General features: G+C 44.9%; 2 protein-coding genes across 3 annotated transcripts; one reads left to right on the forward strand and one right to left on the reverse strand.

The window, feature by feature from the left end:
- Nucleotides 1–72: 72 nt before the first annotated feature.
- pcsk7 (proprotein convertase subtilisin/kexin type 7) lies at nucleotides 73–10,892 on the forward strand. Its single transcript, XM_079353799.1, has 17 exons — nucleotides 73–192; nucleotides 2,216–2,538; nucleotides 2,657–2,899; nucleotides 4,526–4,660; nucleotides 4,742–4,907; nucleotides 5,005–5,095; nucleotides 5,184–5,238; nucleotides 5,545–5,683; nucleotides 5,878–5,978; nucleotides 7,039–7,206; nucleotides 7,328–7,435; nucleotides 7,668–7,770; nucleotides 8,422–8,578; nucleotides 8,664–8,758; nucleotides 8,838–8,943; nucleotides 9,436–9,553; nucleotides 9,695–10,892. Exons 2-17 carry the CDS (start codon nucleotides 2,287–2,289, stop codon nucleotides 9,977–9,979), a joined length of 2,322 nt encoding a protein of 773 aa, XP_079209925.1. The 5' UTR covers nucleotides 73–192; nucleotides 2,216–2,286; the 3' UTR covers nucleotides 9,980–10,892.
- Nucleotides 10,893–13,128: 2,236 nt separating this feature from the next.
- On the reverse strand, nucleotides 13,129–20,536 carry tagln (transgelin). 2 transcript variants are annotated; one of them, XM_079353938.1, is made up of 6 exons: nucleotides 20,392–20,533; nucleotides 16,014–16,056; nucleotides 15,183–15,371; nucleotides 14,619–14,790; nucleotides 13,875–13,977; nucleotides 13,129–13,779 (listed from the first exon to the last, which is right to left on the reverse strand). In XM_079353938.1, the coding sequence occupies exons 2-6, from the start codon at nucleotides 16,023–16,025 to the stop codon at nucleotides 13,641–13,643; spliced, it is 615 nt and encodes a 204-aa protein (XP_079210064.1). In that variant the 5' UTR covers nucleotides 16,026–16,056; nucleotides 20,392–20,533; the 3' UTR covers nucleotides 13,129–13,640. The 2 variants fall into 2 exon arrangements, with proteins under 2 accessions (XP_079210064.1, XP_079210065.1); XM_079353939.1 differs by lacking the exon at nucleotides 16,014–16,056 and having other exon boundaries at nucleotides 20,392–20,536.
- Nucleotides 20,537–22,207: the final 1,671 nt, after the last annotated feature.

Genomic DNA, 22,207 nt, shown 5'->3' on the forward strand with positions numbered 1-22,207 from the left:
TCCAAAAAAAAAAATAAGAAGAAAAGCCTGGCGCTCTAGCTCTGGACCAATCAGGTGGCACGCACGACGTCTACGCGACTACTGTATGACGTAGAACGCACAGCTCGCCAGTTACGGAAGTGAAATGACGAGCTCAACGTTACTCATAAACAATCGCGGGGAGCCGTTGAGAACAGCACACTTAACGGACAGGTAAGACTTCAGGCGTGTTGTATTTGATTTTTTTAAAGTAAAGAACAGCGGTCTAAACTATTAACGTCTTTACAACTAGCTAATAATAAACAAACTACAGCTCTGAAGTTGTTCTGACTTTTGTTTCTTTGTTTGACGTTAAAGGTTCTTGATTGTTCTTTAGCTGTCATCTTCGGGTGTCATCCGGTCAGTTTATTAATGTATGAAATATAAAGAGAGGAACAGGCCGACACAGGAAGTGAACACAGCAATCAAAACAAACATGTCACATAAAGAGGAATTCAAATCAGCTGAGTGTCATTAAAACATCAGACACTTTCCTCCTGACCTCCTGACACCAAGAAAAATGTTTATTAAGGTCCTTTCGGTTTAAATTATCGTCACAGTTAAAGTGCTTCGTCGTGAACCTCTGCTGCGTTCAAGTGCTGCTCAGGTGGTTGAAGTTTCCAGGTGTGTTCACGTGATTTCAGTTTGGAAACGGCAGAAGCAAAATACAAATAAAAACAAACAAACAATAAGGATATCAGATTTGAGCAAAGAAAGTTGGTGATGTATCAAGTCGGGCACTTGATTATTTTCCGAGTTGTTGTTCCGACTTGGGCAGGTGTTCATGTGGGTCTCACAACTCGAAAACTCATTTTTCCGAATGTTCCGAGAGCACATGAACGCAGCACATAATCATAAAGGACTTTTTCCATTCTCAGTCAAACTGTTTGGACAATTACTGCAACCAAAATATGATGATATAAGCACATAAAAAAACACAACTAAAGAAAATAAAATGTAAAGAACAGTAGCATATAAACGGATACATACCTTAAGTAAAATAAACATAGGTAAATAAAAACATGAGTCTCAAAGGCCAGAGGATTAAAGTTGAGTTTTGATTTTATAACATTTAAAGAGATGGTTTCTCAGATGGGGGGGGGGGGGGGCAGTTGGTTCCAGCTACGGGGGCTGGCCAATGAGAAGGCCTCTGAGTTTTCACTGGGCTCGGGACTGATCAGAGGACCTAAGTGGACATGAAGGGGATTAAAGCAACAAAAAACCTCAAATTATAGGGACGCAACGTTTCACTCAACTCATGATACGATTCACGCACAATTTATCCTTCAAAATTAGACTGTTTTTTTTGTTTTTGGAGAATAGAATAGAATCGAATGATGTAGACGTTACTTCCATTTGCACAAACACAGGACGGTGCACACGCGTCTGCATGTTTGTGCTTTGAATCTGTAGTCACATGAAGTACACAAGGTGATGCGCCCTGCTGTGTTTTTACAAATGTTTTTATTTGCTGTGAGCATTTTGTTCCTCTTTTAATGCACCTGAGGTTTTTCACCTGTTTTTGCACATCTACAGGACCGTTCTTTTCTGCTCAGTGATTTTGTTTCACCTCGTAATTTCTCTCTCACTCGTCTTTTTTGTTGTTGTTGTTGTTGTACTTCTTAAGTTCCATGTTGCATCATGTTATTGTTTTGTTTGGCTCCAGGTGAAACAGGTCAGTGAAAGGTCATCTGTGTCACATTCAGTTTGAGCGTTAGTCAGGGCTGGATGAGAGCAGGCGGCTCCCTGAGGGTGTCTCACCTTCAGGCTCACAGGTGACTAATTGTGTCCTCAAATGGATATGAAGCTTATCTGTACAAATGCTAAATGTGAAGTGTATCATCTTTTTGTTTGCTGTGCTTGGGAGTGACACCTCCTGTTCCCCAAACACCCAGCCGCTCTCTTTCTACTCGATAATATGATCGCTGAAGTGTTCTGCAGAGTCCACCAAGTTAAGGTTTAAAGGTTGACCTGAACTCTGAGGATCGTGCGTCTCTGTTGTGGTCTAACAGCGCTGATAGAATAGTAATCATGTGTTAAAGCCACTTCACAGCGCTGAGCGAGCGTGCTGCGGCTGCTGTGAATGTGGCGAGCGTCCTCTGAATGCAGCACGCTCATTCTCACGTTGTCTTAATCACGACTAACCACGCTCTTTTTATTTTGTCTCCCTGTGCGTCTGTTTCTGTCCCGTGTCCAGGTCGCTCTTCAGATGAGAGGGGCTCACCTGCTTGAGCCTGTGTTATTATTTTTTTGTCTCCTTCCGTTGCCATGGCAACGTCGTATTTCGCCACATTTCTGCTCCTCGTTTTCATGTCTTCCATGTCCCTTTTCCTCTTGACCCTGCTGCCCTCCAATGCTCCATCACTTCCCTTTTCGTCGCCTCCTTCTTCCTCACCTTGGCCGTCGCCCTCCTGCGGTCAGGCTCAGGCCTGGGCCGTCCGCCTCCACGCCGGTCCACCCCACGACGACGAAGAAGATGCTGACCAGAACTCTGGGCACTTGGATGTTATAGCCACCAGGGTACAATACTTTCTGCAATATACTGTACATGTTTGATTTGTTATTGCAGTTGACTGTTGGTCCCCCGCCCTGAAGAGAAACAGAAAGTTTCAGTTCTGTTTGCACCTTTTGGTCCCAGGTCGCGGAGCAGGCTGGGCTGCAGAACCAGGGCCAGATCGGACAGCTGGAAGGACACTACCTGCTGTGTTCTGCCGAGCCCGGACCTGAGGCCAGGGCTGATATTTGGAGTAAGAGTGTGAAGCCTGGGGACGTCCTCGCAGCTCACCCGCATGTCGTGTGGTACTCCAAGGAGAGAGTGCTCAGCCGCTGGAAGAGATCTGTGGCCTTCAACGATCCAAACTACACGCACCAGTGGCACCTGGTGAGAGTCCACACTTCTTTATTTCTTCATGATGACTTTAGTTTATTGATCTTTGAGTGGTAGAAAGATGTAATCCTCAGCAGGAAGTGATCCTATTACAGAAGCTGCAATCAGTCGAGACACGATGAAGACGTTAGAAATACTCAAATATATTTGAAGAACAAAACAAAATGTTCCAATTAAAAAAATAAAGATAACTAAGAAAGTCTCCAGTGTTAAATCTCAGAAAAAAATCAACCTACATCAATATAAACAACGGAAAAATCAATTTACAAATATACTGTATGAATGTGAGTGGGGCGCTGATGGCCTAGCGGATGAGTCCTGCTCCATGTACCGAGGCTATACTCCTCCAAGCATGCTCGTGTCTGACCTGCAGCTCCTTTCTGGAAGTCTCTGTCTCCTGTCCAATCAAATGACGGCTGAAAGCCCAAACATAAATGTGAGAAAAGTATGTTCATGAGCACATGCAGCCGTTCCTTAAGTGTGTGTTGTTGTTGCTCTTGAATCAGTCTGATGACGATAGATAGATAGATAGATAGATAGATAGATAGATAGATAGATAGATAGATACTTTATTGATCCTGAGGGAAATTCAAGCTATGAGAAATGACAGCTAAGAGAAAGGCTCACTCCTGCATCTCTTTATAATCCGCCTGTGGCTACACAGTCAGGAGGTGCATGGAGCGGATGTGCAGGATTACAACGGTTAGCTTTTCTCAAAAACCAGTCGAGCAGGCGGCCTCATTTCCACCTTACTCATATCTTTGCTTTGACCTCTGACCTCTCGTCTCTCTGACCGAGACGCGGAAAGTCAGGAGCCGTCACTTTCCCCCTCCCTCCTGCGTCTCGCCCATAGCCTGTGTTCACAGGCTGTATCAGGAGGTGTGTTGACCCTGTTTGTAGAGCAAATTGGGGGCGGGGCTTAATCCCACACGGTCTCTACTTGCAGGTAAACAATTATTGAGAATGTCACTGACACTGTATGCTTATAGGGCTGGGTGAGGAAGAATCAACATATGATCCGTATTAATGCCTCATCATTGTGTCTGCACTCTTTACATCTTTAACGGCTGGTATAAAAACACTGCAGCAGAGAGGAACTACTTTTCTGTAAAGGCGAGACTGGGACATGCACCGCACCTCATCCAAAGCACTGCGTGTCAGTGTGTTCAGAAGGGGAGACTGAGATTCACAGAGCAGAGTGGTTCGTGGATGCAGTGTGGAGCAGTGAACGTCCGGAGCGTGCCTTTTTATCTGAAGCGCGAAAGATTCTTGTTTCAGCGTTTGTCACCTCTCCTCTAATAGGCTGGCAGAGAACGCTGCAGGATCTGTCAACAGAGCTGTCAATCATGACGTCACATCTGCTTTATTATTATTAAAACTTAATCCTCTGTGGAGAATAAACAGTGAGCGAACCATTATGACCGTCGTCTTGTTATAACGTACTCGATGTGACCTTTACTGCAGCCAGCCAGCAGGGGGAGCTCTAAATCTTTTGGCTGTCGTGACATCTAATCTTTGTACGTTGAGATGGAGACGTTTGAAAAACTAGATATTCATCTGTACAAACGTCTGATTCAGTCCTTCGCTGTGACAGATATCCTTCTTTTCTTATTCTTGCAGCACAACAACCGCAACAAGGGTTTGGACATTAACGTAACAGGAGTGTGGGAGCGCAACATCACAGGTCAAGGAGTCACGGTGGTGGTGGTAGATGACGGGGTGGAGCACACCCACCAGGACATCCAGCCCAACTACGTAAGTCCAAACTAAGACAGACCTGTTCACTCCGCTTAATGTGTCTGTCCTTCGTCCTTTCATTCTTTGTTTTCCTGTCAGAGTCCAGAGGGCAGCTACGACCTCAACTCCAACGACCCTGATCCAATGCCTCACCCGGACGTCCACAGCGACAACCACCACGGGACGCGATGTGCAGGAGAGATCGCGGCCGTCCCCAACAACAGCTTCTGTGCAGTCGGGGTGGCTTACGGCAGTAAGGTGGCAGGTAAACACACGACTGTATTTTCTGTTGAAGTCTTTTTAAAAACCTGTGGAAATGTGTGATTGGGTAAAATGCTTCTTGCTTGTTGTTTTCTTTCCAGGTATCCGAGTCCTGGATGGCCCGCTGACTGACAGCCTGGAGGCCATTGCCTTTAACAAGCACTACCAGGTCAACGACATCTACAGCTGCAGGTGAGAGCGTGTCACTAAGACTGATTTCACAGGCCATTGTCTCTGTTGTGGAATTCACTTTTTTTTTTTTTTTATGTTTTTTCTTAAGTTGGGGTCCAGATGATGACGGACACACTGTGGACGGTCCTCATCCCCTGGGCAAGGTAAGACTCGTCCCAGCTCTCGTATCCCCTCCTTCTCCGTGTGCAAAAATCAATCATTTCACTCATGCACTATATCGTCTTACTCTACAATATATTTTTAACTTGTACTGTTTCTACTTTCTACCTGGGTGATGCATTTTTTTCTGGCTTACTGTTTTTTATTCTATTCTCACTTTTCTCTTTCGTCCTGCAGAGGGCAGCACACAGCAACAAACTGAATATAGAGAGTGATTTTATTTCATGGACCGTTTCTTTTCTTATTGAATAAAATAAATAAATTGAATTCTGTTGTTTTCCTCTACTCAGGCGGCGCTGCAACATGGGGTGATCGCAGGCAGGAGAGGCTTTGGGAGTATCTTTGTGGTTGCCAGTGGCAACGGTGGAAGTTACAACGACAACTGCAACTACGACGGCTACGCCAACTCCATCTACACCATCACAGTCGGTGAGCCACGAAGCCTCTTGTGTGCCCTTTATGTGTGTGTATGCTTCAGATAAGGAACACCGGGACATGTGGGTCATGTGTCGGAGTCCACAAACTGGTGAACTCATGGCAGCGATTTCCACGTCTCATTTTTAGTCGATGTTGTGAGCATGTGTGACGGGGCCATGAATAATGTGAGTGTTTGTGTGTGGCAGGAGCGGTGGATGAGTTCGGGGGGAAGCCCTTCTACGCTGAGGATTGTGCGTCCATGCTGGCTGTCACGTTCAGCAGCGGAGGGGGAAAGCTGAGGAGCATTGTAGGTTTCACACTCGCACACACGACGGACGAGCTCCGTCACACAGGACAAACTGTTTCTCACAGTAACATATTTTTAATTTGGTGTAATACAGAGACGTCAGCAGCCTTTAAACTTTATCTCAGTGTTTCCAGACTCTGAGATGCCTTCCAACGAGAAGCAGTTCAAAGAGCAGAAAACATCCAAAAACAGCAGCAGCTGTTGACATGAGCGAGGTCCAAAAGAATCTGTAGGCATTTGTTTGTAGCTGTTATGGCTTGTCACCGTGGCAACACAGCTGTAACGATGTGACGATGTGATTTGATCATCAGGGAGCTTGAGCCAGGTCAGATTGTCCAAAACTCTTTGGACCCTCAAAACTGATCCAACGTCGACCACATTTACACAAACAGTCCTGACCACATGCTGACCTTCGCCGGATGGTTCTGAAGAAGCCGTTTGGACTTGACTAAAAACAGCTGCTTTCGCATGAATGTCATCAAAATGTACTCCGTGTGGAAGAGGACGTTTCGAAGTATCGACTCGTGCGTTTATATTTGAAGATTTCCTGTCGAGCCGTCTGCTCGTTGGTTGATGTTGATCCTGCAGCTGATTGGACAATGATTAATTTAATCATTAAAAATCGGCTTCCAGACTGTCTGGGTCGAGACATGGGGCTCAAGCATCTTCCTTCAGTTTTCCTTCCATTCTCTGTACAGCTGTGACTCTTTCTTCTCCTGGTTGTAATGTGCTCCTCTCGGCTTCCTTTGGTCTCTGAACATCTTTAAGCCTTGAAACGTCAGTCCTCTTAATGTACACAAACACTGCTGAGCTCGGACTCGTGCAGATTTAGGAGGGACGGTTCAGTGACATTGGCACCCGGTTGAGTTACAGACAGACGTGAACACTTTGTGTTTCTTATAACCTGTAAAGCTCTTGTATGTTTACATACCGCTGTGAGCAGCAGATTGTGCTTGGCCTCCTGCCCAGACCTGCCCAGACCCCCCAGAACTGTTTGTGCTCTACGTAAATCTCTTCTTGTTGCATCCTCACCATTCAGCCCTTCGCTCTGTGTCTGCAGGTGACGTCAGACTGGTCCCTGCAGCAGGGGACGGGTTGCACTGACAGCCACACCGGCACGTCTGCGGCGGCGCCCCTGGCGGCCGGGATGGTGGCTCTCATGCTGCAGGTCCGGCCCTGCCTCAGCTGGAGAGACGTGCAGCACATCATCGCCTTCACGGCCACCAAGGTCGGCCTCAATGTTTCTCAGCACGCCGGGCGGCTGTACATGCTCCGCTACTCACAAGGCAGAAAGATTCATCCATCAGCTTGACAACTACATGAAATCTTTTTATTCTGTGTTTCAACAGTGTGACAACAGACTGGCAGAATGGCAAGTAAACGGAGCTGGATTTAACCACAGCCCGCAGCACGGCTTCGGTCTGCTCAACGCGTGGAGACTCGTCAATGCTGCCAAGGTTCATGCAATAATACACACAATCTAAATCTCTCTCTGATTGTTGGTTTGAGAGCATCTACTGGATCAAAAAGTCACACATGGCTCCTTTAAGAATAACTGATTTCCCTTTTGTTTTGCATCATATAAAACATTCGCTTCTGTCTGATTTATAAGCAACTAAAAACTCCTCACAGAAAAGTTTTTATTTCATAATCCATTTCAGGTGTTGACCCCCTTTTTCTGTCTCTCAGGTTTGGGAGTCTGTGCCGTTCCTGGTGTCCTATCAGAGCTTAGTAAAGAAAGAGGAAGCATCCATCTCGACATATCCCGACCAGCTGATCCGCACCTGGAATGGTAACTCTATCTGCTCTGTATCGGACTTCTGCCTGTCCTGTTTACACGCTGCACGACGTGGCTCCCCTCCCTCCCGCCCTGCCTGCTCCTCACTCAGTCCGCCTCTCCTTATTAGGTCATGTTCTCCTTGCATCAGTGTTGAAATACAGTCTGAGATTCTTCTTCATGGCCTCTGCTTATTTTTTCCTTCTTTTTTTTTTTTTCTTTTTTTTTTTCCACAACTCGTCTCACTTACTCAGGTTTCCTTTTCACATCTCACCGCCGTGATTCACTTATTATCCGCCCGTCTGTGAATGTGATCACTTCTTCTTTTGCTCACTCAGAGCTTTCCGTTCTCCCTCCTCGATCTCTATCTTTCTTTTGTTTGTTTTTTACGGCCTCCTCCCAGTCGGGAGAACGGCCAGAGTGAAGAGTGAGTGGTCTCATGAGCAAAGAATAAAACTGAACTAATACAGCCTCAGTCTTTTCTGAAAGGAGCAGCATCTGTTACAGTCTTTGTTTTTGTAATTTTTATGTGTTGTCTTAAATCTGCAGACTGCTGGCATCCCCTGTGTACAGTGTGTGTGTGTGTGTGTGTGTGTGTTGATGTTAGTTTTAATTTGTGGTGTTACGAGGAAGTGATCAAACACTCTGCTCCCTCCTCCCCTTCAGTCTCGTTCGCCGATCTGAAACAGTCCGGGATGGAGACGCTGGAGCATGTCGCTGTTACCGTGACAATAGACCACCCTTGCCGTGGCAACGTGGAGGTTGTGTTGGTCTGCCCCAGTGGGATGAGCTCAGTCATCGGGGCACGCCGCGCCATCGACAGGTACGCACACGCAAACACGAGTCTCCGTGTCAGCGTCAGGGCGACAGTTTGTTCCATCCGTGTTTTAATGTTCTCTCGTTGACAGAGACCCTGCCGGCTACCAGGACTGGACTTTCTCCACCGTGCGCTGCTGGGGAGAGAAAGCTGAAGGCCTGTACGTGCTCAGGATATCAGACCACAGTAAGGCACCCTCACTGACTCACACTGTTGGAGGAAATACTGTGCACACCCTCTCTGACCCTCCTCTCTGCTCCTGCAGAAGAGCCCTGGTCCAGGCAGTGCGCCGGCGCCGGCGTGTTGAGGCAGTGGGCGCTGACTCTGTATGGTTCTTCTATGACCTTCAGCGAGGTCAAGGACAGACAGATGTAAGACTCGACAGGCGCGTTGTGCTGCCTCCTCCATGCTGTTGCATCATTTTGTGCTTTTTGAGTTTCTCTGCGGACAAATGAAATGTAATGACGTTCTGTTGCTTAAGCCATCGTGGGTGTTTTTCTGAGCTTAGTTGTTGCAGAGTGAATCATCTTGCATTCTCACTATCTTTGTTGAGAGCTGTATGTGCGATCACAAAACAGCACGTTAACAAAACTCAATGTAATAACAGGTCACATGTCAAAACGTTTTAACTCAGACCCCCGTCACTTGAACTCAGCAGCAGTGAGCAGGCCCAGGAGCCTGGCTCCAGTCTTGAAGAGCTGGTTAAACTGGGTCCAAATAACAGATTAAAAGAGCTCTGTGTGGAGGTAGCATGCTGAGCTACAACAGTGTCTCTGAAACCTGAAAAGAAACATCACTAATGTCTGATGAAATGTCTTGAATGACGTGAAAGCTCGATGAATATTCTGCGCGTTGATTGACAGGCTGGTGGAGGAAGCTATGAGCGGCAAGTATCTGGACAGCAGCTTCTCTCTGCCCTGCCCCCCAGGCCTGGATATCCCTCCAGAGATAGTCAGCCCGTTCACCTCCAACAACCTGAAGGTGAGCTGTACCTGACACTCCCTCTGCTTCGCCCTCTTCGGAGCCTTTCACGCTGTTTTTCTCGCCCTCCAGTCAAGCGATCAGCTCCTGATGTTTCGATGTTGTTAACCTCCTCTCACTCTCCCCCCCCCCCCCTTCCAGTTCCTGTTGCTGTTGGGCTGCTTTGCTCTTTTCTGGTCTCTCTACTACACACTGGAGGTCACATTGGCCCACCTGCACTGCCGAGGCCTTTTCTGGAAAAGCAGGCGGCGGGGAGGCGCTCAGCGGAACAAGCGGGGCCACGCAGGGAGAGGACTGGAGGAGGCAATAGGCGAGGAGGAGGTGGAGGACGGCGGGGAGGAAGATGGGGACTCCGGTGTGGAGTTGCAAGCGGTGCTGGACTCCGAGTCCACGTCACTTTTAAACGGAGAGCAGCCTGCGACATAGCACAGAGCCAGATTACTGCGCTGTCGTTGCACCTCAGCCCAGCCTACCTACACTGCCTCCGGCCCCGGTCTACCTTACCTGACGGGGTGGAGGAGGGCTCACAGTCTGATCTGCAGACTGACTGAGGAGTTGCACATTTGTCATTGTCTGCATTCTTCAAAAACGTGGCCTTGTTTAAAAAAATAAACATTTCTGCGATGAGAGTAAAAGCAGGACTGCATGCACGCTTTTACACTCCCATCCCTCTTTACTTTTTATAAGAAGAGAAACAACAAGGGAATCCTTCACTTCAGACTTCAGGTCCTATCAGGACGAGCTGTAGAAGTCTCTCTGATCTAAAACACTTTAATACTCTGTAATCAGGCTCATCTGTATGTGAATGGGAACCTGACAAAGAACTGAGCCGTCAGTTTGGAGGGACTTCACAGACACCTGTGTCGGGGGGGCTGGATCCGGGCTAGGACCATAAAATGATGTGCACTCGAGAAAGGTATAAATCTGCTGTGTGTGTGCGTGTGTGTGTGTGTGTGTGCGTGTGTGTGTGTGTGTGTGTGGGGTGAGAGTGATCTTGAAATATGCAATGACCTCCATAGGAAAGCGTCCTCCCAGGTGAGGAGGGCGCTGATGTATTTAAGGGAAAAGATTTATTTTCTGAGGTGTTTTTTATGCCTTTTCTTTTCTCTTGTTAACATTTGGGGTTTATTATTATTATTATTATCTTCATCTTTTGGTTTTTAAACAATCTACTGACAAAACTTGAAGTGGGGTTTTCAAGTGTGGTTCTTGTAAAAGTATTTTTATATGAAGTGTAATATATAGGAGCTGTGTTGCTGCTGTACAGATCTGAACTGTGCTCATTGATTTCTACAAACTGTTTTTAACGATTCATTAAAGAGTTTTATTTTTATGTGAACGAGTGTGTGCGGTGAATTTGGAAACTGTGTTTTGCTGTGCAAGTCACAGGTGATCCGAATGGTAATAAAATCATCATTTTGTGAAAATGAATTTCTGTTTGTTTGTTGGCTGTCAGTTAAAGATGGGCCTTTTATTTTTTTTACAGTAAAGATGGTACAGACTTTTACATTTAAAGTTTCCACCAGGAAGAATATTTAACTCAACAAAATCTGAATATTCAGAGAGGGAGGAACCTCTGTTAACATCCTGGCCAACAAGTGCTGTGCAGGACTTTGGAGCTGTGCACATATAGGAATGTTGTTCTTTTTTTAAAGAGTGTTTTAGTGTTTAAATGTTCCAACATGAGAGAAGAGAAGAGGATTACTGGTGTATTTATTTCCATCTTGTGAGGCAGCAGAGTCGTTCCCGTCTCCCCTGTCGCTCACTGAGGGTTCAGTGTTTGTTTTTTTAAAAAATCTTTTTTCCAGGTCAGGAGACTCTGAGAGCATTGATGGGTAATGTGCTCGATTCTGTCGTTATTGGACACATGAAAGTGTATGTTGAATCGACACTAAATGGGATGCACGGAGGTTCAGTGGTTAGCTTCACAGCGAGGAGGTTCCTGGTTTGAATCCCTGGAGTCTGCATGCGTGGGTTCTCTCCTTGTACTCCGGCTTCCTCCCTCAATCCAAACACATGCTCGTTAGGTTAATTAATGACTCTTAATCGCCCGTAGGTGTGGCTGGTTTTATGTCTCTATCGGTCCAGCTTGTACCCCTCGCCCAATGACAGCTGAGAGCTGCTCCGGCCCGCCATGGCCCCCAAAATCATTTTTAGGCCATGAGCAATCAAAATCATGGCCCGCCAAGAAAAGCGGAAGAGATAATGAATAAATGTATCAACAATAAATGAGGAGGAGACCTTTAACTGAGACCTGACTTTATGTGGGCTAATGTGCAGCGACGCCAGGCTAGTTAAAGAGACATAGCAAAGAAGCACAACTGATCTACAGCTTTTGCAGCTGCGCTTGTTTGGTTGTAGAATGGACGAAGCTGAGCCAGCATTTTAAAGTGATACTTCACCCATTGAAACATGAATCTGTAGTGAAATTGGGTCATATATGTGGTAGAAATGTAAAATAATTTGTTTGACTTGTGCCTTCTTGACCGAGAAAAAGCAGAAAATCTATTTTAAACTGATTTGAATCAAATACTACAACTCCCAGAATGCACAGCTCTGCAGGCCACTCCCACTGATCCCTCTGAACACCAAAGCTAGAAGCTAACTTGTTTGTAGATCCAGTAAGACTTCTGAACACACTTTGTTTGTTTTTCTTTTGAAATGGTGAATTATTGTTTTGTAGCGGGTCGTTTAATCCGAACAAGGACAAGAAGGACGTTTTCACCACCAGCTGATGAGACATTTGGACGTGATGCAATGTTTACATTGGCTGCGGGTGGAAACCGACGCCCGAGGTAAGACTATATTTCTGTAGCTTCAGTGGATGAAAACATGAGAAACTAGACTTGTAGTTCTTCCCTGCCAGCCTCAAATTCTTTACGTGACGCAATATGACGATTTTTTGCGTCACGTAATAAAAACTTTCAGGCAAAGAAAAACGTATTTTTCTCGTCTCAGGGCAAAAAGAAGGATGGATTCACCACCATTACACACTACTACCATGTTTGTAATGATACAAAGCTTCATGCAAATGTGTGAAGAATCCCTAAAATGTTTTATTGACACTGAATACGCTCAGACAGGTTAAGCTAACCGTGGTTATCACCTCAGATTGTCCTGTCAGCGTTTTTGAAATGTGCTCATTGGGTATTAAGAAAGAAAATTCTGCAGATATTCAAGAGATATGTAATTTGATAATTAAATCAGAAATGACACACACAAAAAGAGGACTAAGTTGTTCATAAATTTGTACTTTACTGATGATGATGATGATGATGCATGGAGCAGCCATGTTGGATTTCAAGCTTGGGGTACTAAAGTCAGTTCAAGTTTCCAAGAGTATGAATTCTGACTTCAGCGGGCGTTCCTGATGACATCTCCTTCCAGCAAGTAGGGATTTCTGCCTCCCGAGACCACATGCATGACAACACACCATTAGGAGTATAAATACTCCGCTGTCCCCATAAACATCCTGCAAGCAGGGCTTAAAACCCAACACTCACTTCTGTATGCTAAGTATTAAACATTGGAAAATAATTTGACCTTTTACGACAAACACAGAGTCGATCCAGAGAGGTTTTTCAAAGTCATTATTTAATAAGACAATGTACAAAAAATATTGGCGCTGATACAGCAGGCAAAGCATTGTGGGAAGTGGTAGACGAACCGTGCCGGATACATCTGGTCAGGTATTTCTTCAGCCTCATACAGTATAATTACTTTTCCTGAGGAAGGAACAGCTCAACTTTGGCACATGATCACTTTGGTGTTTTAACCTCCAATCAATGCGTTTTCATTTAAAAGTTCTATTTCCACTAAAGACTACAAAATGCTGTCGTACTGGTGCGAGCTCGAAGAGGACAGGACTCAGGGTTGTGAGCTCGGGTCTGAGCAGCGATAACTAGTGCAAGCATACATGAAATGTTGAGTGTTCAGAAGAGGGGGGCACTTAAAAAGTAACTAGACTCTAATGCAGGAAAGGTTTTCTGATGAAAGGGGAGATAAGAAAAGCAGTTTGAAGCTTACAGGCTCTAACAAGATGTGAGGGGTGGAAGGTTTATATTTCTGTTATGTGTGGCACAGTGATTTACAGGATCTGTCGAGGTCTTCCATAACTCATGCCCTCCTGACTGGCTCCCCTGTTGGACCCCATCTGTAGGCCAATCACATTTTTGCCTGCTTTCAGTTGGTCATCGCTGAATTCTCGCTTGTTCTCCTGCGCTTTCCTGCAACACATTATTGAAAACGGCATTTAATGGAAAACAAAACAAAAAGTCCAAAGTGTTTTATGAACGCTTCGCATCTCAGGCCTCAGACTCACTTGAAGAACCAGTTCGGGTCTCCATTATATGTGCCTTCATCCTTAGTCACGGCCAAGCTACCCAGAGCTGACAGGGTCCTCTGCACCGCCGCGAGGTCCTTACCTGTCCCGAGACACACAAAGGAAAGATTATGATTATGTTTGATGCTTTGTGCATCTTTATGGTGCTGAGCATTATGTCAAACACAACACCAGTAAGAGTGCTATGGTGATCAGTCACATTAAACTGAACTGTTATCTTTTTTCTGCACAGTGAGTCTGTATTGAAGGTCAGATATTCTGCAAACACATCTTCATGTTCCTCCAACTCTAATGTCTCTAGTCTGCCTACAAACCCCCCATGATGAGAAAAGTCCATCCTCTCCGACTTCTGCCTGTTCCACTTTTCAGAAAATGTCTGCTCAAACAGGCCGTTTGGAGATTTTCCCTTCATGACATCACAAAGGGCAGTAGCCCCTCCCCCAGGAAGGCTGACCCTCCCACAGCTAGGTGTTTGTTCTGCCCTCTGAGTCTGCCTTCTCACCGTAAACAATAGGACATGGAGCCAAAAAGCCCCGAGTACACCTGAGCCCTTTCAGAGAGTAGGTGTGGTCAGACACAGCTCATTTACATATTTAAAGCTACAGACACAGAAACAGCCTGTTCTGAGCAGGGCTGAAATAGAGGGATGTCTACATGTTCACCAGCAGCATCTGTCTCAATTTCAAGTAAAAAAAAACCTTCAAAAACAAAAAACCTTCTAACCTTCCCAAAGGTCCACTGTCTGGAACATGTCGGTCTTGGTGACACCATACTTCTCTGCGGCGTTGAGGAACTGCGAGATCTGCTCCATCTGTTTGAAGGCCATGGTGGAGCTCTGAACCTTCTTCACAGGTTTGTCTCCAGCGTACAGACTGTTTATCAGCTCGCTCAAAACCTAAAGAAAAATCACACAACAAAAGGAAAGGAAAGGCATTACAAAAAGATCACTAACCCTTTGGAGAGCCCAGGAGGTCTTGTCCCGGCAGCAGAAGCCAGTTCTCAAGTAGACTTGACGTCCCTGATGCCCAGCCACCCCAATCGGACTGTGTCATCCCCACAACCAACGCTGTCCTCATTCATGCACGGCCCGCTCTGACCCTTACAGGAACCCGAGGAATACGAAGGACAAATCCTGCCTGCAACGTATCCCATCTCCCCCATCCCATTTTTCTTGACAGTAAGTAAGGTATGTTACCTGCTCTTTTGTAAAATGTCTTGAGATAACATTTGATTGATTGAAATCTAGAAAAAAAAAACAAGTATTGTAAAGAGACATGTGGCACTCACACAGCCGTCTTTCAGCCAAGACTGAAATCCCATTTTGCCCGCCTCTGGCTTCCCAACGCCGGAGCCACACTGACGGCTGATCCACTCCACCAGGATCAGCTCCAGCTCGGGGTCGTACTTGCTGTCGATCTTATCCTGAACCTGTCGGCTCATGCCATAGGATGGACCTTTGTTAGCCATGCCGACTCCCTGTGAGATAGCAATGAAACAGAGGAAGGAGGGAGGCGAGGGATTGAACAGGAGAGCGTTAAAGGAAAGAATCAAAGACAGAAAATGTTTACGAGTGTGACATCTAACAGAAGGGATGAGGTTGGATTTTCTCGGGTCTCATCCTCTAGCGTTAACATCCCTGACAAGATAAAAGTTCATGTTTGTAACCGTTATACAGAAGCATGCACAAAAGGGTGAACGTTAATGCATGTTCACAGAACATTATTTGCAATATACACCAACATAAACACTGAAGACATGCGTGTACAAAGCGTGTATATAAGCAAACATTTTCAGCATTTTATTTTAAATACCCAGAAAAACCACATTGACAGCATTGTGTCTCCTAGTGCACATCATTCAGCCCTACAAGGACCTGAGTCAGTGTCCCAGGCAAAGTGGTGTACAATGGGAGCTCTATACCAGCAAGCTCATATTTTGCATATTTCTGTCCTTAACCCACACACACACACACACACACACACACACACACACTCGCTCCCGGTCTCTGTTAACACATTTCCTCATATCATTGCCAGCATTTTTTTTTGTCTGTATTGCCTTTGGGCCAACAGCCAAGTGCAAAAAACCCAAAACAAAGTGCTGTCTGCACCATCCAACCTTTGCTGCCATGTTGATGTCAGGTCACTTCCACTTCCTGTTCCTGGAGAGGTTTAAAGTTCAAATGTTAAAGGTATTAAACCCCCCCATGAGTTGAGTGCAGGAGGATTGTCTCTGTCGTCGCCATGCAGAACAATAAAGTCATGTTTGGGAACAACACACAGACGCTTTTATTGTCCTGGTGGGTAAAAAGAGGTCACTGAATTTTCCAACTGGATTTAGTATTCAAAATGTCGCAATTGACCACGAGTCGCACCATGAGTGGACGTTCTGTGTTTGAACACAATCTCCGTCTGCACCTTTTTTTAAAACACCTGCGGCTAATTCTCTAAATAAACGTAGCATAGCAGAATGTATTCTTGACTGCACTCAATGCAAGTAGTGTACTTTGTGCACCTCTGTTCATTGTCTGATGGAGTTATTTCTTTGTAATGTTTCATGCTGCCTCCTCAGCCGGGACCGTTGAAGAGATTTTATTTCTCAATCATAATATTTTTAAAAGAGGGGCTAAAGAGAATATTCGGTTGTGCTATATTGAGTTTTATTTCTGATTGTGTGCAAACTGGAAACTAACAGGCCAGCAGCGTTTATGGATCTCTGCCCAGAGCGTCTGCAGAGTGTTACCGCCAACCTTGTTTAATATTCTCTTCATTCCCCGCGGTGCTTTTCCAGACCACGAGAAACCAAACACACATGCTGGGCAACATGCTCACTTACACACAACCACATATTCAGACACTCAATTCGAGCCTCATCTGTCGCTCATTCTGGTATATACACACACGCACACACACACACACACACACACACACACACACACACACACACACACGATTAGCCCTTGTTACTCTGGCTGACGTGAGTCATTGTATAATTACTATTACAGAAAGATTTTTGTCTGGTATGCCAATAACTCTCCCTTTTTCCACTGGCCTCTAACTCTTCACCACATAAAGTATCCTCTGGACCACAACTGCAAATCACACACATAACGTTCTCTGTAGGGGAAGAAATACGAGCTGCGTTGACCACATTGTGCACCCAATGACTTCTCGTCTGTGATTGTGAAGAAGAGAAATGTGTATTTGTATTATTTGTGTTCATAAGCAGTGAAGGAAAAAGTACACAGCTTCATGACTAGAGATGAAGTATAAATCCTCCTCTGACTAAAATAAAGTCTGAAAACATTGTTGTGTTTTTCGCATTGAGAATCAAGAGCAGGAGCAACCAGAAATAGCTGAAGACGAGGGAATACTGCACGTCATCATATTTCAATCACAGGCTGAAGATATGGCCGTGGGTTATCAGGGGGAGAATAATGCTCCTCTGCTGTAGCCGTCGTTACCACCTCCTAAATGAACGGCCTGACCTCGGTGACCTTTGCTCTGTGTTTGCTCTCAGTTTAACCGCGAAGATGCAAAACGTACAAGTGCGGCATCAATGAAATCCATCTGCAGACTTCAGAGCTGGAGTAGCGAGAGTCAAAACAACGGTATTCGTCTTTTAAACGTAGACAAGTAAAAGTCACGAGTACAGTACTGAAGTAAATTTACTTTGTTATGATCTGTACAAAAAAGGTCTGCAATAAAATAAAGTTAACATTAACGTCGGCCTACATATAAAGTCTGCTCCTGTAACAATAACAGCTTATTGAGCTCATTCTGTTCTTCATCATCAGTGACGTGATCGATCGTTCCCTCTTTAAATGGCTGTTACGTGTCCCTGACAGCGTTTAAAGGGGTCAGGTGAGAAGGTCAACGGCGAGCTGCAGTTTCCACCGTCGTTTACATTTTACATGGTCAAAAAGGATTTCCACTAAAGGAAACGATGGATCGTTCAGAGAAAACAGATGAATGTTAAATTAACAAGTATAGTCAGTCACAATAGCGTTATAAGATGAATATGTGGACTAAAGGTCAGACTGGTTTTTGTACTAACGTACAGAAATCATCGCACGGTAGCAGACGATATGTAGGCTGACATCGGAATAAAACCTGTTCGACATGTTTTTGAGATTCAATGAAAGAAATAATGACGCTGATTGGGAATCATCAAAAACCTGACATAAAATATGGAGATGGAAAAAACGATCTAAATGTCAAAACAAAGCTTTTTCCTCTTCTAACATGACTTCATCTCCTCCGTCCCACCACCCGTCCTCCTCTCTCAGTTGTGTTTTCCTTGCTCTGTTTCTTTATCGCCATGGCAACCGTGCCTCACGCCAGCACAGGAAACCAGCATGAATGTTGTGGCATCCGTTTGGGTCTGAGAGCACATGGCATCATGCAGCCTCACCCTCATCCTCTGCAGTTAACCAGCCATAACCACCCCGTAATGACCCTGGTCTGCATGAACTACAGCGGACTTCTTCGTCTTTAGCTTATTCTAAAGAGTCTGTTGGAAGTGATGATGAGTGTCTGAATCACACTTCCAGCTCACTGATGTTCTTGGGGTTGATGCTAACACGGTTTTTATGATGTGACTGGTTTATGCCAGCTGTTTTCCTTGGATAAACTCAGCTCTTAAAGTAGCTTTTCAAACTGCTGCCAAAGTCCTGATAATTCTTTCAAACCGGAGAGCCAACGAGCGTCTGCACCGCCGATGTTAAAATTAAGTTTTATCCGATTCCATATAATTTGGGTTTCACTGTCAAAGTGGTCAGTTCTTGCAGCATTCTTGTGCTGCCACAGGATTGGCAGGAGAGATAGTGTTATCTGCTGCTGCTGCTCAGAAGCTGCTGCTGCAGCTCACTGTTTGAAACTCCTCCTCGTCTGCTTTTCCTTGAGCGGCTTGGTGTGCTGCCACTTTTATTCCAGTAATGTACTTGCTACTTTTTAAGCTAAACAAGGAGAAGCAAGCGTTATAACAGGACTATTCTTAACCACTAGTTCTGTAACAAAGAGGAAGACGTCTCTGTCGATGCAGCTGCCTTCCTGGAATATATTTCAGCATCCCCGCCCTCCGACCATAAATGGCTCTGGGTCATTTGCTCGTGCAAATAAAAGTTTGTATACATACGGGCAGAGTTATGCAGCATCGTCTGGCTCACCTCCCTGCTTCTCCTCTCACGCTGAAACCCTCCAATAACATCGTTACAATAAATGTTGTTCCCTTTACATATGTCATAAAGAAGGACAACAGGCAGACGCAGACAGATGTTACTGGTTGAATTAAATGAGGGGGTAATTACTGATGGATCTATACTGTGGAAAATCCACTTTGACTTTGTTTTTGAAGATATATTTAGGTAACCTGAGTGTCTATTGACCCACGAAATGTGAAACAAACTCATCCAGTTCTTTGTTTGTTACCACAGAGAAAAATGCTCTGTTTCTAATGTGCTCTCCTTGTGACATCACAGTGGGATTTTTGCTAAAAATAATATCCCCTCCCCTCCCCTGGTATCTCCACTCATGGACTCCAACCCCAGCCAAGAGCTAAACCTTAGCGCAGGTCAGCCATTTTTATTCTCTCTACAGAGGAGTGATGTCTACAGGGGTGAACTCAGGGGGCGGGGTCATTGCATTTAAAGAGACACACACACCAAAACGGAGCGTTCTGAGAGAGAATGAAACAGACTGAAATAAACAGTGATGCCTTTATAAAACCTTAAAAGCCAAAAAGACATAAGTGATAGATAAGTGCCAATAGTTATCATCTCTGTAATATTCTTTTTGCGATTATCTTTAACTGCCTTTTAAATCTGCGGCGGGGCAGATGAGGATTTTCCACGTCACAGGTTCTTACTGAGTGAAACAATTAACCTTTAAAAGACAGCAGGATCATATATATATTTTTAAATTAAGAACACTTCCTGTACATTTACAGGACAAAATCAGCAAATAAACAAAAGGCACATTTTGTCCACAGGGGGCGCCAAAATCAACACAACCTAAAAGTCCTTTATGAGACGAGAGTAAATACTTCTTCTTGGACATTCAAATGCTCACATTTTTTAATGACTTTAACTTTTTCTGTTTCTATAAATTAAAAGAAACTATAAAGTTGAGTAAAAATATTTATGCCACTTTTGCTCACATGATATTTAGCGGATTCGTACAGACACAAGCAGACATGCATGATTAAATTCACCCGAACATATGATACTCCACAGGAGCAACTTTTTAAAAAGGTTATGGTCAGACATGTCAAACAACCTTAAATATGCACACATGCAAGTGCAGATGCATTTCACAGTTGATATACCTGCACACAGATCTCTCAACCATTTCAATGATTACATGAAATGACCAAAACTTCCTTTACTGTCCTGTGAGATTCTAAATGAAACCATGCTCACAGGTTTTGGCGAATATTTTTTAAATCCCAAATCCAGCTGTTTCTACTCCAAAGAGGAACAAAACAAAAGTATACTCACTGTGTAAAGGAAAAGGTCAGTTCTCTGCTGGCTATGTGAGTGTGTGGGTTCGACTGAGGATGCTTTGACTTAGTGTTTGTATATGCTATGGCGGGGACCTCCCTCTCCAAAAATGCCGGCTTAAAAGGAGTAGATGAGGAAGGATGACTTCACTGGTCTACAGAGAGGAGGAGGGAGGAAATATGACGGAGGTGTAGGAGAGAGAGAGGGGAGTCGAGGGAGAGGGAAAAAAAGGAAAGTTCATCCTTATATGGGCAATGGCCTTTCAGCAGCTCCCTCTCCCTGCCTGTGCGTCTCTTCCTCTTCACGTCCAGTTTACAGCCCGGCCTTATTTGGGTAGAGCTGCTCCATGTAGAGACAGCAGGCAGGCAGCGTCGCTTTGGTCAGCAGGAATTCTCCAAATACTTTCACCACATCGCTGCTCATTTAAAGTGGGAACAAGGTGCAGTGGGAGGTGATGGGGGCCGAGAGAAGGACACAGAGTGGAGACGGAGCAAGAGGAGATGGCAGCTAATGTGTTGAACCTTTCCCATTGTAGGGAAACAAATGTGAAAACGGAGAGTCAGTACTCTCAAAGCTCTAAGAATCTAAATGTCTTTGCCAACTCAATGCCTCTGAGAGTAAAATCCTCCTGCTCCTGTCAGACACCAGATCCAGTCTCTATAAATCAAGCTGCCTGAATTATCCGGGCCTCATGAATAAAGTTTAAAGCAACAATGTGTAACCTCATCGTAATCGTTTCAAAGCACTGCAACTTTCAGCAGGCAGCAAAGCATCTCTCCGGTCCGCTTGTAGCTCGGATGTTTACTGGCGGTTTGCAGTTGTCTCGAGGGAAGTACAGCACTATCCAGTTATCCCATCTCTGTGCTGTTTAATACGACAGCTTAGAGGGCGGTGATAGATGAAGCAAAAAAGAGAACAAGAGAGGGAGTGAGTGTACATCCCTGCATATATGATTCAGATTGAGAGGTAGTGTTTGGCTGTATCGTTATCGGTGTCATCGTTTAGCAGCTTTAAACTTAAGTGCATGATTGCAGAAAGTCTTCTTCCCCAGGTTCAGTGTCAGGTAAAATCCATCGTGCACCCGAGGTTGTCTCTACAATGAGCTGTAGATGCTAGCAGTTATATCTGCAAAAAAATCTACAGAAGTAATCCATCAGTGTCGTGATTTGGTTTCCCACACCGTGTGACTCAACATGTTGGCTCTTTCTGAGATGCCACAGTTCAGACTTTTCAGTAGACTGAACCCTTGTGGTCATTCAGTTAACATTTTTTGAGTCTGCCTCAGTTGATCCTAACTTCCTGGTTACTTGCAGTTTGGTTCAGATGCTTCCTTTCAGGACAGGAGTTGTACTTCAACACCCTCAATGCTGTGAAATATTTATGTGAAACATCAGTTGACGTGCACCTCCAAATAAAAAAAACAAACAAACACGAGGATTGATGAGGCCGGTTCAGGTGACTCGCCTTTCAGATATTAAGTTGTTAAATTGTTTACATTGAATGTGAGGTTTTGTTTTATTTACAGAGCCATCGTGCAGATCACATCTGAACACGAGGTCCCAACAGGATACAACACGGAGAGAAGGGACTGTCTACAGTCAGGTTGTGTGCAAGTAGCAGGTCTGTGGCGAGACGTAACAACACTTTAATACGGTGCAGTTGCACGATGAGACCTTCTGGGGACTTTAAGAACAAGGTTTACTGAACTTATAGACCCCTTTAGATTCAAATGTACGACCTTGTGAACATGGCCATGTGGTATTTCAGCGTGATGACTGAAGAATGAGTGCACTATAGAGTCCACTACAGAGAA

The sequence above is a fragment of the Symphodus melops genome, assembly GCF_947650265.1.
Source record: "Symphodus melops genome assembly, chromosome: 10".
NCBI lineage: Eukaryota > Metazoa > Chordata > Actinopteri > Labriformes > Labridae > Symphodus > Symphodus melops.

Bases quoted from the DNA above. Each gene is read 5' to 3' on its own strand.
- tagln (XM_079353938.1), bottom strand. The intron at 14,791-15,182 runs GTGAGTGCCACA...ATTTTTCTTTAG, and splicing joins CTTGGCTGAAAGACGGCTGT to GTTTTGAGCGAGCTGATAAA. The intron at 13,780-13,874 runs GTGAGTCTGAGG...AATGTGTTGCAG, and splicing joins GACCCGAACTGGTTCTTCAA to GAAAGCGCAGGAGAACAAGC.
- pcsk7 (XM_079353799.1), top strand. From the start codon at position 2,287: ATGGCAACGTCGTATTTCGCCACATTTCTGCTCCTCGTTTTCATGTCT. The intron at 5,239-5,544 runs GTAAGACTCGTC...TCCTCTACTCAG, and splicing joins GTCCTCATCCCCTGGGCAAG to GCGGCGCTGCAACATGGGGT. The intron at 7,436-7,667 runs GTTCATGCAATA...TCTGTCTCTCAG, and splicing joins GACTCGTCAATGCTGCCAAG to GTTTGGGAGTCTGTGCCGTT.